Source organism: Nomia melanderi, chromosome 14, assembly GCF_051020985.1.
Source record: "Nomia melanderi isolate GNS246 chromosome 14, iyNomMela1, whole genome shotgun sequence".
In the NCBI taxonomy this organism is placed as follows: Eukaryota; Metazoa; Arthropoda; class Insecta; order Hymenoptera; family Halictidae; genus Nomia; species Nomia melanderi.
The window spans coordinates 5365250-5379756 of NC_135012.1; the positions used below are offsets into that span (position 1 = coordinate 5365250).

The 14507-nt window shown below is 45.0% G+C and overlaps 1 protein-coding gene across 1 annotated transcript; it reads left to right on the forward strand.

Moving 5' to 3' along the window:
* The first annotated feature begins 666 nt into the window (after positions 1-666).
* Positions 667-9332, forward strand: LOC116427152 (uncharacterized). Its single transcript, XM_031977147.2, has one exon. The coding sequence runs from the start codon at positions 1006-1008 to the stop codon at positions 1705-1707; it is 702 nt and encodes a 233-aa protein (XP_031833007.1). The 5' UTR covers positions 667-1005; the 3' UTR covers positions 1708-9332.
* Positions 9333-14507: the final 5175 nt, after the last annotated feature.

Genomic DNA, 14507 nt, shown 5'->3' on the forward strand with positions numbered 1-14507 from the left:
CTGATTAAACGGTGATTATTTGTGAACATTTTTATATTATAAATAATGGCAATACCAATAATAATAATTCAATTACATTTTGCCCATTTTTTGTATTCTTTTTTGTGAAATTTCACAGATAAATTTGTGAAAAAAATCACAGATAAATTAGAGAAAAAGCTATCTTCTTTCAATGTTTCACGTATTCATACAGTATACAAAATTTTATATTTTTACCGTATCAAATCACCTAGCGACTGGGAGTCGTCTCTCGAGTGCAAAGGGTTAAAATCATGCGGCGTTCAACGTGTGAACCGGCTACGAGGCGCACGCAAAGAAGAAAGAACGGCGACGAATGAAGCGTAAGAACGAAAGGGATCGTTTCATCTCGCGTTTCGCTCCGAAATCGCTTTGAAATTGCATTCGGCTTGCATACCGTTGAAATGCAACGCCGATGCTCACGTAACGTAGAATCTGCGTTGCTCACCGAGCGGAAACGGCCGTGCCGGTGGCGCGGATCGCCACGAAAACGCCGTTGCAGTCGATTCCGCGAATTCGCATCCATGACGGCGGCGGTGCACACGACTGGCACCCTCACGTGGTGCAGCGGACATGCGCGCACCCTCCGGCGAGCTCGGGGGGTATATAAACGAAGACCGCGAAGCGCGGAGTCTCAGTACACCCTCGTCAACGCGGCGAGTCCACAACGAAACACTGAACCAAGTCTTCGCGCGTCCACCGACCAATCGCGCGACTTCATCTGAAAGAAGAGCGAACAGGTGGGGACAAGTCGAAGAACAGAGCAGAGCCGAACAGAGGGAAAACAAAGAGAACGACCGAGAAACTATCACCGCGAGCAATCATTGAACAGAGCACCGCAACCGAGATGAACCCAGTGAGTCGGTCGGTGTAACCGTCGACGAGTGCGCGTGTTTGGTCCGCGTGGTGAGCGTACAATCGGTGAGTTCTCGAGCCGAGCCGGTGTCCTCCGATCGAATCACGTCTAACCGCCACGAGGAGACCGTGATGGAGGACGCGAGCAAGCTGACCGATCCCGAGGAGGATCGCCGCCGCAGCCCGACCGAGAAGAGCAAGAAGCTTGGCAATGGGTCAACGGGCCCGGTGGAGCCGTCGAGTCGACGACGAGACTTCGGCGACGATGAGTGTAGCACCGACAGCGGGTGCAGCAGCGGCGGCAGCATCGGCAGCGCCGAGAGACTGTCCCGCCGCGGTAGCAGCGAGCGTCTCTGTCGCGCGACCAGGTCGCCGAAATCTCATTGCTACCTGGACCGGCTGCGAGGCCGGCCGACCTGCTCGCAGGAGCGGTTGTCTAACGTGCAGAGGAGCTCGGAGAGGGTCCGAGCGAAATCCTCCAGGTCCTGGAGCCCCGGGGATGTCCGAGGGATCGCCAGGACCAACGAGTCCATGTCCTACTCGCCCAGCCCCTCGGACGTCCAGAGCAGCAGCAGCGACAGCGACTCGTTCAAGAAGTCCTTCACCGCGGACACCCTGCGCAGAGCCTTCCAGACGCTCAAGATCACCTCTAAATGGGAGGGCAAGGAGAACAAGCACGCTAAGAAGAGTCCCAAGAGGATCCTACGCAGCCCGGTGTCTTACACGTATGTTAGAGGTTTGTCTGGCCTACCAACGCAGAGGGTCCCCAGGAGCGCGGCCCAGCAATTGTCCATGCCGTGTTCGTGCCAGGAACACGTTGGCCTTTATCGATAGACGCGACGATCGGCCGCCACCGATCGGCTTCGTCCCGCATCCCCTATCTCCGACTCCGAAGGAAAGTCCAGCATCGTGGGACCATGATCTCGAACACCGGGATCCTCGTCGAGATCTCTTCCAGCGAACTACTCCTCGAACGAATCATCCCCTTTCTTTCGAGGCCAACGACCAACGGAGGTTCACGGGGAGCGGCGTGCTCGCGGATGGCAACGCCGGACCGGATCGTCGTTCCCCGGCTGCGGAACGGGAAGAGGACGGTGTCGGGGTATTCGCGTCGCTGACGCGTAGGTTACGCTAATTCGTAAATCGAGGATAGATCACGTAGACAGAAACATTTAGTCGTTCCACCACGTATACCACGCATACATATGTACCTTCTGTAGGAACGGTTAGCACGCCCGCGGATTACGGACGGAGAACGGACCCGTCGTTCGAATCGGCAGAGGCGTCTCGATTGAATCGATGTTCGAATGTTAAGCGTTAACGCTAGAACTACCGTACGGTCGGAACGATCTTTCGTGTTCTTGGTTCGAAATTCTCGGTATGGTTGAAGAGTATCAGATACTCGAGGCGATCCGGGTGATCGGGAATGATCCGCTGTTAGGATTTTTATAAGGACCACATATCAGTCGTGTTAAATGCCCGGTAGTTTTAGTGTTAAGCGAGCTGCTCGTAGGTCGAATCGGTAGACCCCGTCGTATGAGAGAGAACTAAATATTGTAGAATGTATCTTAGTTTATGGTAATCCTTATTCCGATTATTGCATTCGACGGTATTCTTGTTTCGTACTAAAGTCGATCGCGAAGGAAACTTCGAGGTGACCGATTCGGCGAATGAGCGGTTCAAGTCACTCGGCCGTTCCGGGGGAACGGGGTAAGTTCGTTTCACCCTCGAACGCGGGACTTCGGACCGAAAATTCGAATTTTATCGCATCTTAGATCTTACTCTGTGAAACTAGGAAAGAGATGAAAGTTATTTTCCCGCGAGACTAATGGCCGAAGTCCGACGATCAGGGGAGAGGAGTCTCGAACACCCTTCTATTCAAAATCTTCGTATTTAAATCAAACTGCGCTCATCTCCACGAGTATACGCGAAGCAATTTCACACCCGTTCGAGACCAGGGTCTTTTTGAAAAACGGACTCGCGGAGCGAACAGTTCCCTTTAGTCGTGTATCGTTATTTATCATCGTATATCGAGAACCTAGGACAGGATTTTTCTACCGCGTTACACACACGCCGTGTAATCGGTCTCGAATGGGTCGACCCCTTGCCGTACGGATCTCGTTCGAAACTGATCGGACTCGTTTTATCAATCCTTCGCACTCGAGAGGTGACCGAGTCACCATTCCCTTCGATGCGGTCAAATTGTCAAGTTTAATATTTAATATTGAACCCCGTGAAGCATCGCTATACGAGACAGGGAAATAGAATAGTTTTCATCTTTGATTCGTCTGTGAATTATCGCTGAATTAGTATGGAAGAACGTTACCTGTATCTCGTTAGAAAATATCGAGTGTTTCTAATGAAAGGCTTTCGAGTGCGAGGGGTTAACGATCGAAGGAAACTCGAAGGGGTGGCGTTACTTTTATCAACCCTTCGTGGATCGGATCGAGAATCATTTCTATAGGGGACTAAATTACATATCGAACACCTAAACGTTATAAAATAAGCGAACTATGGTACCAGTGTTTTATCGTTTGCACAGTGAAGCTCTTCGATCGCGACGTTCGATTTTAGAATGGTCCCCGAAGGGTTGGCTCGATCGTAAGAATACAGGAGTACGGCGAGGGGTTCACAGGGTCGAAGGGCGAAGGGGACAGGGAACGGGAGAAAGGGGAAAGCAAGGTAGCCGCGACCAATCGACGATGATCTCTTTCTCAGGCCTGTGAAAGCTCTCTTTCTCTCGAGTCTCGCGACGAGGCCGATTCTGTCGTGCTTCCCGCGGAATGTTACCTTCGCGGGAAGGTCGCGACCAAGTCGAGAGGTCGGTTAACACGTTCGAGACCGGTGACGTGGTCCTGCGTCATTCGACATTCTCTAGCCGAACACCGGCAACGTGGCCCTACGTCGTTTCACGTTTTCTTAGGACGTCGTAGACTCAACCCGTTGACCTACAATAGCGTATCGGACTCGTGACGAACATTTTAAACTGAACTCGAGAAATCTACGTGTTACTTACTGTTTCCTTCGAATGTAAATTGAATAGCACTTTTCTATTATCAATGGTGAAACTTTGGAGTAAACGTAGATGTAGGATAAGCATCGAAATTAGTTCTCTTCGCGTTATAGTTAAGAAACAAATGATAGAGCAAGGATTTAACCCTTTGCACTCGAAACTTTTTCACTTGAGATATTCTGTACTTTTAAAGTTTAACAAGAAATCATAGATAAATTAGGTGACTAATTTTCTTTTAATATTCCACGTGTTGACGCAGTATACAGTTAACGGTAAATCCCAGAGATTTCTAATTTTGCTGCATCAGATCTCGAGTGCAAAGGGTCAATTCTGTTTCACTGTTGGCAAGGTTGATTCTATCACACGTTTTTTATGTTCGCGCGTAATTCGAGTGGCAGACCTTTGATTCACGGTGTTCGGCTACAGACTTCGATTATAAGCGGTCGCGAATGCGTTAAGCGCGACGCGAAGTCTCGTGCATACATATTTATAAGTCAATTACGTGGACAGCAGGTTGGAGCCGCGCGAGCGCGAGCGCGTCTTCCGTCGAACAGGGTGGAAACGATCGAGGGTCGTTGGGAGGTGACTCGACGTCTCGCTTGACGGCACAGCTGGCAGGGGGTGTTTTCTGCCGTGCGTTTCGTTCGTAGGTTTAACCCTTATCACTCGGAGAATGTCGTAAAACGATTGCCAATTGCTGCGAATTCATTTTGTTAACACGTTCGCTGCCGGTGTCGCATATTTGCGATGATTTCCTGCAAAATTACATAAATTACATTTACCTATGTCTCCGTTTAATATTTCTACGTCACGCAGACTTCTTTGTCTCGATTGTTGTTTATATTTCCTAAAGACGATATGTTTTATCTAATAAAATATCGTAAGCACGGAGACTGAAAGAATCGCTGGTAGCGAATGAGTTAATTTCAAAGAGGAAATTCAATTATGAATGTTGGACGAAGCACGAAATCATATGAAAAAATGATATATATTTTACTCTTGCAATTGTGTTGAACCTATTCGTGGTTAACGGTGAGACTGGTGCTCGGTTAAATTTGAACCCTAGTTCTAGTGTTAACTCTGTCGAGACAGAAATAGCTATCCGGATAAAGACAATTATTTCCTGTATTATCGTGTAGAGGTAAATTCGTTGCTATGGGAAGACTAGTAAAATCTATCAGTAGAAACCAGTAGGAAAGTTCTAGAGTACAGTGTCAGGTAATTTGATTGCCAGTTCAACTCTTTTCGAAGACTCACAGACGACCGATGCTCTAGTAGGAATTTGAAAATCTAAGCGAGCACTGCTCTAGCCAATCAGTATGGCGAACGAGACGAGACCTGACCAATCGCACCCGCATTCCTCAGTGGAGCCGTCAAGCGATCTCCCTCTCCACGGCAGTCCGTACTGGCGCGGGGATTCCCATTAATCGTGGTGCAACCTGGGGACAGCCGTCTCTTTCCGCGAAACCGAGCCGAAACCGCGGAGTCGAGTTCCCATTCTCGTTATCGTTGTATTATTAGAACTGTCGTCGCGTCGTCTTTGCAATAATTGCGCTCGAACGGTATCGTTGGATAGCTCGTATTGGGTCGAGGAATAAATCACTATCCTTCGTTCGACGCTCGAGGGTTGCCACTGAGAAAGAGAATCTTTTGGCAAACGTCACCGGACAGTTCGACGGTTCCTCGACCCGATATCGTAGATTACGAGGTATCCGCGCAGATACCGGACGGGTTTCGCAACACTCGAATCCGAAAGTAACTAGAGGTACTGTTAACCCTTGTCACTCCAAGCAGTCTCACTGTCAGCCACGATTACGTCGGGCGGTAAAGCATGCATGAATTAATTTATTGTTTCAACAACTGGCAATTGTTCTACGATATTTCTGGAGCGATAAGGGTGAGAGCGTGGCATTCACGGCAGAAACGGGATGAAAGAGAAGAAAATTTCGCGCGATCGTATTGGATCGTTTGTTAGACACGCGAATAATTGGAGACGACCATTCACGGATTCCGCTTACTGCCATCGCGAATCTCTTGAAAACCGTTTTGTCCTTCCCGCGATCCCGGTTGTTCCACGATTACCGGGGCGCTCCGTACAGTAGAATATTCTCGTTCTTTAAGGGTACTTTTAAAAACATATCACGATCCGAAGATCTCGCGGCCTCGGGTCCTCCGAGTCTGTCGTCTTTTCCGCTGGAATGTTAGTCGAGGAAACGATCATTAGAAGTGTCCGAAATCCTTTCAACGGGATTAACATGTTCTCTACCAACGTTACATATTTGTAATAGCAATCTTATATTTTACATAAAGAAAATGAAATTTATTCTACAGATATTGGTATTTCAAGTTACAAGATATTAATTAGATTTAGGAAGTCAATCACTTGTTTTATTTTGAAATATTCTGAGAAGATTCGTTGGATCGAGTAGAATATTGCAATTGAGAATATCGCCTAAATTATATTTAGGAATTCAATGACTTTTATTTTGTCGATATTTTGAAAAGATTCGTTGGATCGAGTAGAATATTGCAATTGAGAATATCGCCTAAATTACATTTAGGAACTCAATGATTTATTTTATTTTGTCTCTATCTCAAGAAGATTAGTTGCTCGAGTAAAACATTATAATTAAAAATATCACCGCTGAAACAAATGCTGATAGCGAACGAGTTAACACTAGAATAATCATTCGAATCTTTTCCAAATTCTGATAATAATTCTAAGAGCGTAACCATTGCAATTTCAATCGACTAAATCAACGTCTTCGATAATTCTTCTTGTCCTCGATGAAAGAGGAATTCAGAAATGGAGCTGACTGACTCGATGGCTCTAGTGTTAATTCGTTTCCGCCGGGACGCTTCGAGGGCGGACAGTGAAAAGGGAAAAGCGAGCGGAAACGAAAACGGCGTCGGCGGAGGAGGACGAACCGAGCAGCCGCGAGCGTCTTTTGTCTTGTCATCCGAACTGTCGCGAGTATAATTCTCACCGATCGGAGAAACGAGCGTGAAAGGGCCGATACGCGACACGGTTTATCGCGTGACGAGCAAACTTTGCGATCGTGTTTCACCGCAACACGGTCTTGTCGCGCTGATTGCCGCGCTTTCGACGGATTCGAAAGGACACGTCGAGGACTTCGACGTTGGAACCGAAACGCACCGTCGATCGAACACGCGAGACAGAATTTGCACATCAGAGAGAAACTATAGAGAGAAAATAGGTTCAACCCCTTGACCTACAATGTCGTATGAAACTCGCGATGAAAATTTTAAACTGAATTAGAGAAATCTAAGTGTTATTCATTTTCTTGAATTATAAATTGAATATTACTTTTCTATTATCAATGGTTAACCTTCGGAGTAAAGGTTAATTAGAATTCTTTCTCCTAATAAATTATCAATGATAAAGTAATTGTATCGATCATGGTTAAGAAACAAATAGGACAAGGGGTTAACTATGTATCAAAGGATTAAAGTATTACCGATTGGCAATAGCTTCTTATTCGTTCCGATACTAGACAAAAGAAATGAAAAGATTCTGTCGACCGTTTGCCCTCGAGGTGACTTCATACTCGGAAGTGGTTAGATGTTTCAAATGAAAAGCTTTCTAGAGAAACACTCTATCGAACGATTCTAAATAGAAGTGAAAGAAAGGACGATCGGTTGGGACGACAGGATCAGTCGGATCGGACTCGTCGCGCGACGAATCGCAACGCGGAGAGCCCTGTCGACCCTTAGGCTGTCGGTCACTTTGTTTCGTTTTCCTTTTGACCCGAGTCAATTTTTTATATCTCCATGTTTAAGCGATCGAGCTGTAGATCGGCACTAATCGGCGATTTCTCGGTACGAAGGAGTTTGCGGGGTCTCGGAGAGCCAGCGGGGCGAGCCGTGCAATGAAAAATATGGATCTAATTCTCAAAAGGGTTGAGAGGCGCGTACACGCGGACACAGACACACGCAGAGAGAGAGACACACACAGACACACGTATACATACGCACGCACACGTTAAATGCGATCTTTCAGTGCCTTGTAAATATTTGCCGCGTGATTGCACGGTGCGCGCGTCGCTAAGCGACTGGCATTACGGTAATTAACGCGTTCAGTGCCGCGCGTCTCTCGTCGATCGATTTTTCGCCGCGAGAACGTGATCGTTTTTCCATCGTTGTTCTCAATAAAAGAATCGTGCTCGTTGGATTTCCGCGTTGCATTTTCTAGCCGCAACGTTCAAGTTGCGGCGACGGGGCAATAGGTCAGATGGCTCGTTTCACCCCTTATCACTCGAAGAATATCGTCAACAATTGCCAGTTGCTCGAAGGAAATTTTAATTCTACAAAAGAATTAATGGCATGAAATAATATTGAAAAACAGGATATTCCTACATATTTTAACGTTGCAATTGTTTCTGTATCCCTGCTTGGCAGTGAGACTACCGGTTGCAGTGGTGAGGGTTAAGTCGTCGGATATCCATTTTTTTGACACGTTGAATGCTGCGCAAAATACGCGAAAAAGATATGATATTGAATTATTGAATTGAATTGTATTCTTAGTGCACGTTTACGTTAAATGTCGCTGCACGAGGTAATATTATTAATAAGATAGAACTGACTCAAATAGTCACCGTTTAATTGAGTGAGTAATAGAAATTCGATTTGATTGGAGTCACCGGTGACCCCATGGCATTCAACGTGTTAATTATTCTTAGCGAACTGAACTGTCCACAGAGGCCTAACGATTCTTCTTCTTGTATCTGCTTTCATAGATATACTCCCTTTCGTTAGATATCAATGGTATTTACAATTTTGTAGTTCTTTTAAAGCAAGGCCATCTATCATCGAGTTGCTCTAGATAAACGTCCAGCCCATGAACAGCTGAGAATATCCCTTTCACATACTTGTTAACGCTAGAACCAGCGAACAGTCGAGTCGCTTAACACGTTCGCAACCAGCGTCACACATTTCGTAATCCTATATTTTACAGAATGAAAATGAAATGAATCCTATAGATACTATTATTAGAAATTACAAACTACGACGTTATATGTAGGAACTCAATGATTCGTTTCAGTTTCATTTCTCTGATACTTTCCTTAGAAGATTTATTGGATCGAAGAACATACTATAATCGAGACCGTCACCGAAATAACCGCTGGTAGAGAACGCGTTAAGCAAGTCAATACGCAATTTGCGGGAAGCGTCTGTTGTCGCTTCGATAACTGCGAAAGAAGAGACCATGAATGGGTCGTTTCGACTTATCTAACAGTTCTGCCGTTAAACTCTTCACCGTTCGTTGGAAATACTCTTGGCACTGAACGCGGCGAACGTAACGCGCGAGAAGGCGAGGCCGAGCGAAACACGGAGCGGAGGAGCACGACGAGTACGCGAGAAACTCGCGCGAGCCTAATTCGTCCCCGCGCGGAAGACCCAACTCCGCGAGAACGGCGAAATCTCAGGACTGAATGTTTTGTATTTAAGTATTACCTATGTCGATACTCGTAGTTTACTTATCAAATAAAGATTTTTCATTCGGACCTCTCTACAGCGTTGTTTACAGCTGACCACCCGCATGTTCACCGCTAATTGTTCTGTTTACTCGCTTTTTTATCTTACACTCGCTGGAATACGAGGAATACACAAGGCAAAGTTCTTCCTATCGTTCACCGCGATTGTTTGATCGCGATTATCTACGTCGTTACAATCGTTTCTATAAGTTACCACGGGAGTTCAAAAAATTCTGAAACTTCTCGTATTAATAGAATAAGTCAAGCCTAATTGCAACTTCTTTTTCTTACCGAATTTCACTTTGGAGTGACACCACCCCCTGGAAAGATATAGATTCTTTACGGTGGATTGTCTTGAGAACGAGAAACAAAGATTAAAAATACATTCTTCCACGTCTATAAAATAGCAAAATAAAATGAAACTTTTCAAATATCTGTTCGAAGCTGTACATCGGTTCCGGCTGAAATAGTTACAAAGAACCGAAATAAGTGGACAATTATTCGGTACGTCGACTCTGAACTATATCGGTTTCGGCTCCGTTTCTGAAACGGTCCTATAACTTGTTATATAACTTCTTCGGTTACAAGGGACCGAAAAACAACAGTTATAGAACCGTTACAGCACCGATATACCGGATAACGACTTATTTCGGTGCTTCATAACTGTCTCAAGAACTGAAACCGATATCGCAACTGTTTCCCGGTAAGTCGAGCAAGAGGGCCGGTGCGTGCAAGGATGGGAAAAGTCTGGGACGACGTCACCGCGACGCTCCTACCGGAAAACGGTCCGCGGGAACACGCGAAAACGAGGAAGGACGCGGCTGGTCCGTTTATAACCGCGGCCATGACAGCGTCAACGAGTGACCCACTTGCAGGGGTTTGCACGCGACACCCCGTGACGTCACCCGAGGCAAGCGACGCCATTCACGACCCTTCTTTGACCCAGATCGGACGACGCTCGGCCCATCCCCATGAAATACCATAGTTCATTCAAAGATCCCGTCCGCCGAACGTCGACGCGACTTCTCCGCGCAGCGCATGTGTGCAGCCTTCGGCGTCCTCGCGGCCTAAAGTCTCATCCCCTAAATGAGATCGCCTCCCCTCGCCCGAGAATCGCGGGAATCGGTGACATTTTGCGGTAGATAAGGTAACGGTAATTAATATGGAACGCCTGATTGAACAAGCTTGCCGAAATGAGAGATATCCAGTTTTCTCAATGAAATCTGCATCGAAATACGGAGAAAGGGAATCTCGACATTTTGGAGAGATTAAATTTTTATGGACGAAATACTAAGTTGCGAATAAATTAGTCAGTTAAGTAGCAAGAGATCGGTATATAGTTTTTTTCTATTCTATTATTTTCTATTATTTAAGTATTTGATATATAATCTTCATCTGTCGAAGGTTTCGTATGCTTTAATGAATTTTCGTCGGCAAAGGATTAATACACGTTCGTATACTGATTGATAACAATGCTAAAATTTCAATGCCTCAGAACTATGGTGGAAAATGTGAATAAAGTGGGAAACGATTTGAAAAAATGGCTAATAGTTCGACTATTTAACTAGACTTTCAGAAAATTTAACCTACTACCGAACACGATAATGCTTTGCATTCAATGGCAGATTCTTAATTGGTGTTCGGCTATTAATATGATTGTTTTCTATCATTAACGAAGTGTTTCCAATGGTAACTGACAAGTCAAGCTATTTATTTTCCGAAATATTGTGGTTTTCCATATTAGGCGTTACTCTATATCTTTTTAGCCTTTCCGAAGGTAAACTGTTGTATCTAGGGGATGATACTTCAGGTTGCCAGCATCCCTCTGGCTGGGTTTCACTAAACTACGGTGGCACGCGTGAATTCGCATCGTCAAAGACTAGTCTCAGAAAATCAGGATCGAGCTACATGGAAATTTCAAAGATAGAAACTACGTAGGATTTGATTGAGTTCCGCCAATCATCACGATTTTCTCGAGCTGCTGATTCGCTGCAAGTGCGTCGTGTTTTATTTACAGTTCGTATCTACAGGTTTTCTTCCCTTCCAGTTAGCTTCCTTCTTCGCTTGACATTTCATTCACGTGCATCTATTAAAAGTTCTATACAAGCTGAAGTTCGTTCGTTTAAGTCTAGATATCGTAGATCGAAATCACCGATTGCCGAATAACGCTTATAAAAATCGATACGCGTGAAATTGCGTCAACCCCTTGTCCGATGACAAGACGTCACACTCGCGGTGATTATTCCAAAGAGAACTTAACAAGGATAAATATTACTCAATCCGTTTGCATTCAGAATTGAATACTATTCTTCTGTTATCGATGATTATACTTTAGAGCAAACGTAGGCGTACAATATGCCTAAAGTTCTCTTTTTTCAATAAAACATTAATCGCAGAGTAGTTGTATCGATCGTAGTTGAGAAATAAATCATAGGGCAAGGAATTATCTGTTATGTTTTTAATAACGTAACGAAGCAATCAGGAATCGGTCATTTTGATCTCTCTAGTAGTCTACTGTCAAAGTTCATCTTTTATGTAGAAAGAATCAAGTTTTACTTCACACTGAAAAATCGAAATTACTGTCTTGCTAACCTAATAGTTCCATAAATCGTAGTTAAGAAATAAATCATAGGGCAATAAATTATCTGTTATGTTTTTAATAACTTAAAGAAGCAATCAAGAATGAGTCATTTTGATCTCTCTGATAGTTCTACTGTTAAAATTCATCTTTTTCATAGAAAAACTTCACTTTTATTTCACACTGAAAAGCCGAAATTAACACACTGAAGAACCGAATTATCTGTTATGTTTTTAATAACTCAAAAAAGCAATCAGGAATGGGTCATTTCGATCTCTCTAGTAGTCTACTGTCAAAGTTCATCTTTTCAATAGGAAGGATCAAGTTTTATTTCATAGTGAAAAACCGAAATTACTGTCTTGCCAAGCCAATAGTTGTATCAATCGTAGTTGAGAAATAAACCATAGGGCAAGGGGTCCGTATCTCTGTTTCTGTCGCGTTTCCGTGAGAAAACGTCGTAGAACGGCGCGACCCGGTTGGCAAACCGCTGTTCATCCCTCCGGGATCGGTCGGAGATCGCAAGTGGGTGGCGGCCAGGCCGATGATCGCTCCCCTCGAACGCGTTTCTTTTTCTCTCCCCGTTTGCCCCAGTTTTCCTTTCAAACAGGTGACGTCATCGACGTCATTGAGAAGCCCGCCGACAACGCGCCCTAATTCCGGGCTCGCGATTGAATAAACGCGGCACCAGCTGCCGGTGCGTCCCTCCAGCCTTCGGATCAGTCGTACGCACGCACACGGGGCCCCCTTCTCCTTCCTTTCTTCCTTCCTCTTTCCGATGCTGCGATATCCCACGCGACAGCCCGTTTCCGCTCGCGACAATGCTCGAGGATTCGATTTAACGCTTCGTCGCGAAACAAACTCCACGTACGACAACGGGAACAGGGGACAGACCTTTGCACCTGACATTTTGTTAGCTGTCAATCAAGTTTCACAGAAAACGTGGGATGTTGGAACTCTATCATCGCCATGCCATCACCAATTGCTGATACCTTTTATACTAGGTGAGAAGGTAGAAGGTCAGGAGATTCGAAACGAATGATAAATTTGAAAAATCGAAATAGGAACAGCTATTTCCCATCCTAATTCTGTTCCGCTACGTCAATCATTCATCTCGAATCTCCTGACCTTCTACCTTCTCACCTAGTATCGAAGGTATCAGCAATTCATACCACGAGAGTATAAACGATTTCGGTTAGAAGCCTCCTAGTAAAGTAGCAAAGCTAGGGTAGCGTCTGTAGGTCTTAAAACGAGAGCTCCAAGGGAAAGGTTATTCTGTAAATAGCACTGAGGACACATGAAGATAAAAAAGGGGTCAGTACTCTTCATAGTTTCTCAGTTTCTAATGAGTAGCGTGTCCCGAAAGTCTCAACGTTTCGTCGTCTGGCTTCGGGGAATCAAAGAGACACTGGTAACTTCATTATTCGATTAATTTCGAGGACCTTTGGTACATTTCCTACTTTGCGAATGGACCCACCGTCATCCAAGAGCCTTTCTCTTGCTCAGACCGTTACCTATTTGTATATACACCTATTATATACCTATTGTAGGAATTTAGTTTTGAAATATGTTAAACAAAAATCATGTTATCTAGTGCTGTAAAAGTACAGTGTGATACGAGGGTTTCGCAGTTTTCTTATCGTGATAGAGCGAAACCGTGTTCTAGGAGAGCTACCTGTATTTCATCCGCAAACCTCCAACATTCGTCTCAGTGTTTTAGCACAGATCAACCAGAAAGTAGCTTTTTGAATGCTTACTGATGAGTCCGTTGGTAGATCCAGGACGAAAGGCTTTCTGCCTCTCCTCCTAATCTTTTCTAATCGCTTCCTCCACAATACCACAGGCTTCACCTTTCTCTCTTTTCCTCCGTAAATCCATCCTCGATGAACAATTATTAGAATGATAACAGATGCTTCTCTGCGGAGACACTAAAGAAATTGTTTTAGTAATACGCGAAGTAAATTTTGATGGAAGTCTCGATAGCACTCTTGGGGTTTCTATAGCAAAATTTTGAAAAGTCAACTTGAGTGCTTCGTAGTTCTAGTGTTAACACGTTCGCTACCAGCGTTTATTTCGGTGAGGACCTCTTCAATTGTAATATTTCGAAGTCATCGTAAGTCGATTGAAATGTTAGTAGCCATATTCTCAGAGTTCCAATAGACAAATTTGGAAATGTTTATTTCGGTGAGGATCTCCTCTATTGTAACAGTTCATTCATGGTCATCATAAGTCGATTGAAATGTCAGTAGCCATATTTTTAGAGTTCCAACAGACAAATTTGGACATGACGATTTGACATTTGTTCGGTTGTCCCAGTGTTAAAGGCGAAACACGCGTGCACCCTCGTCCCTGAAAGAGAGAACGAGGCCACCTCTCGCAGCGGGATGGCCGAAATGGGGGATCCGGCGCGCGTCGAATCAATCGGGACGAGGATAATGGAAAATTCGTCGCAACAGCCCCCATTCAAGCCCTTGGCGTAGCCGCGTCGCGAGAACGTACGGGTCGGCCGGGTCGTTGCGCTTTCCCGATGACGTGCTCCGTTACGTCACGT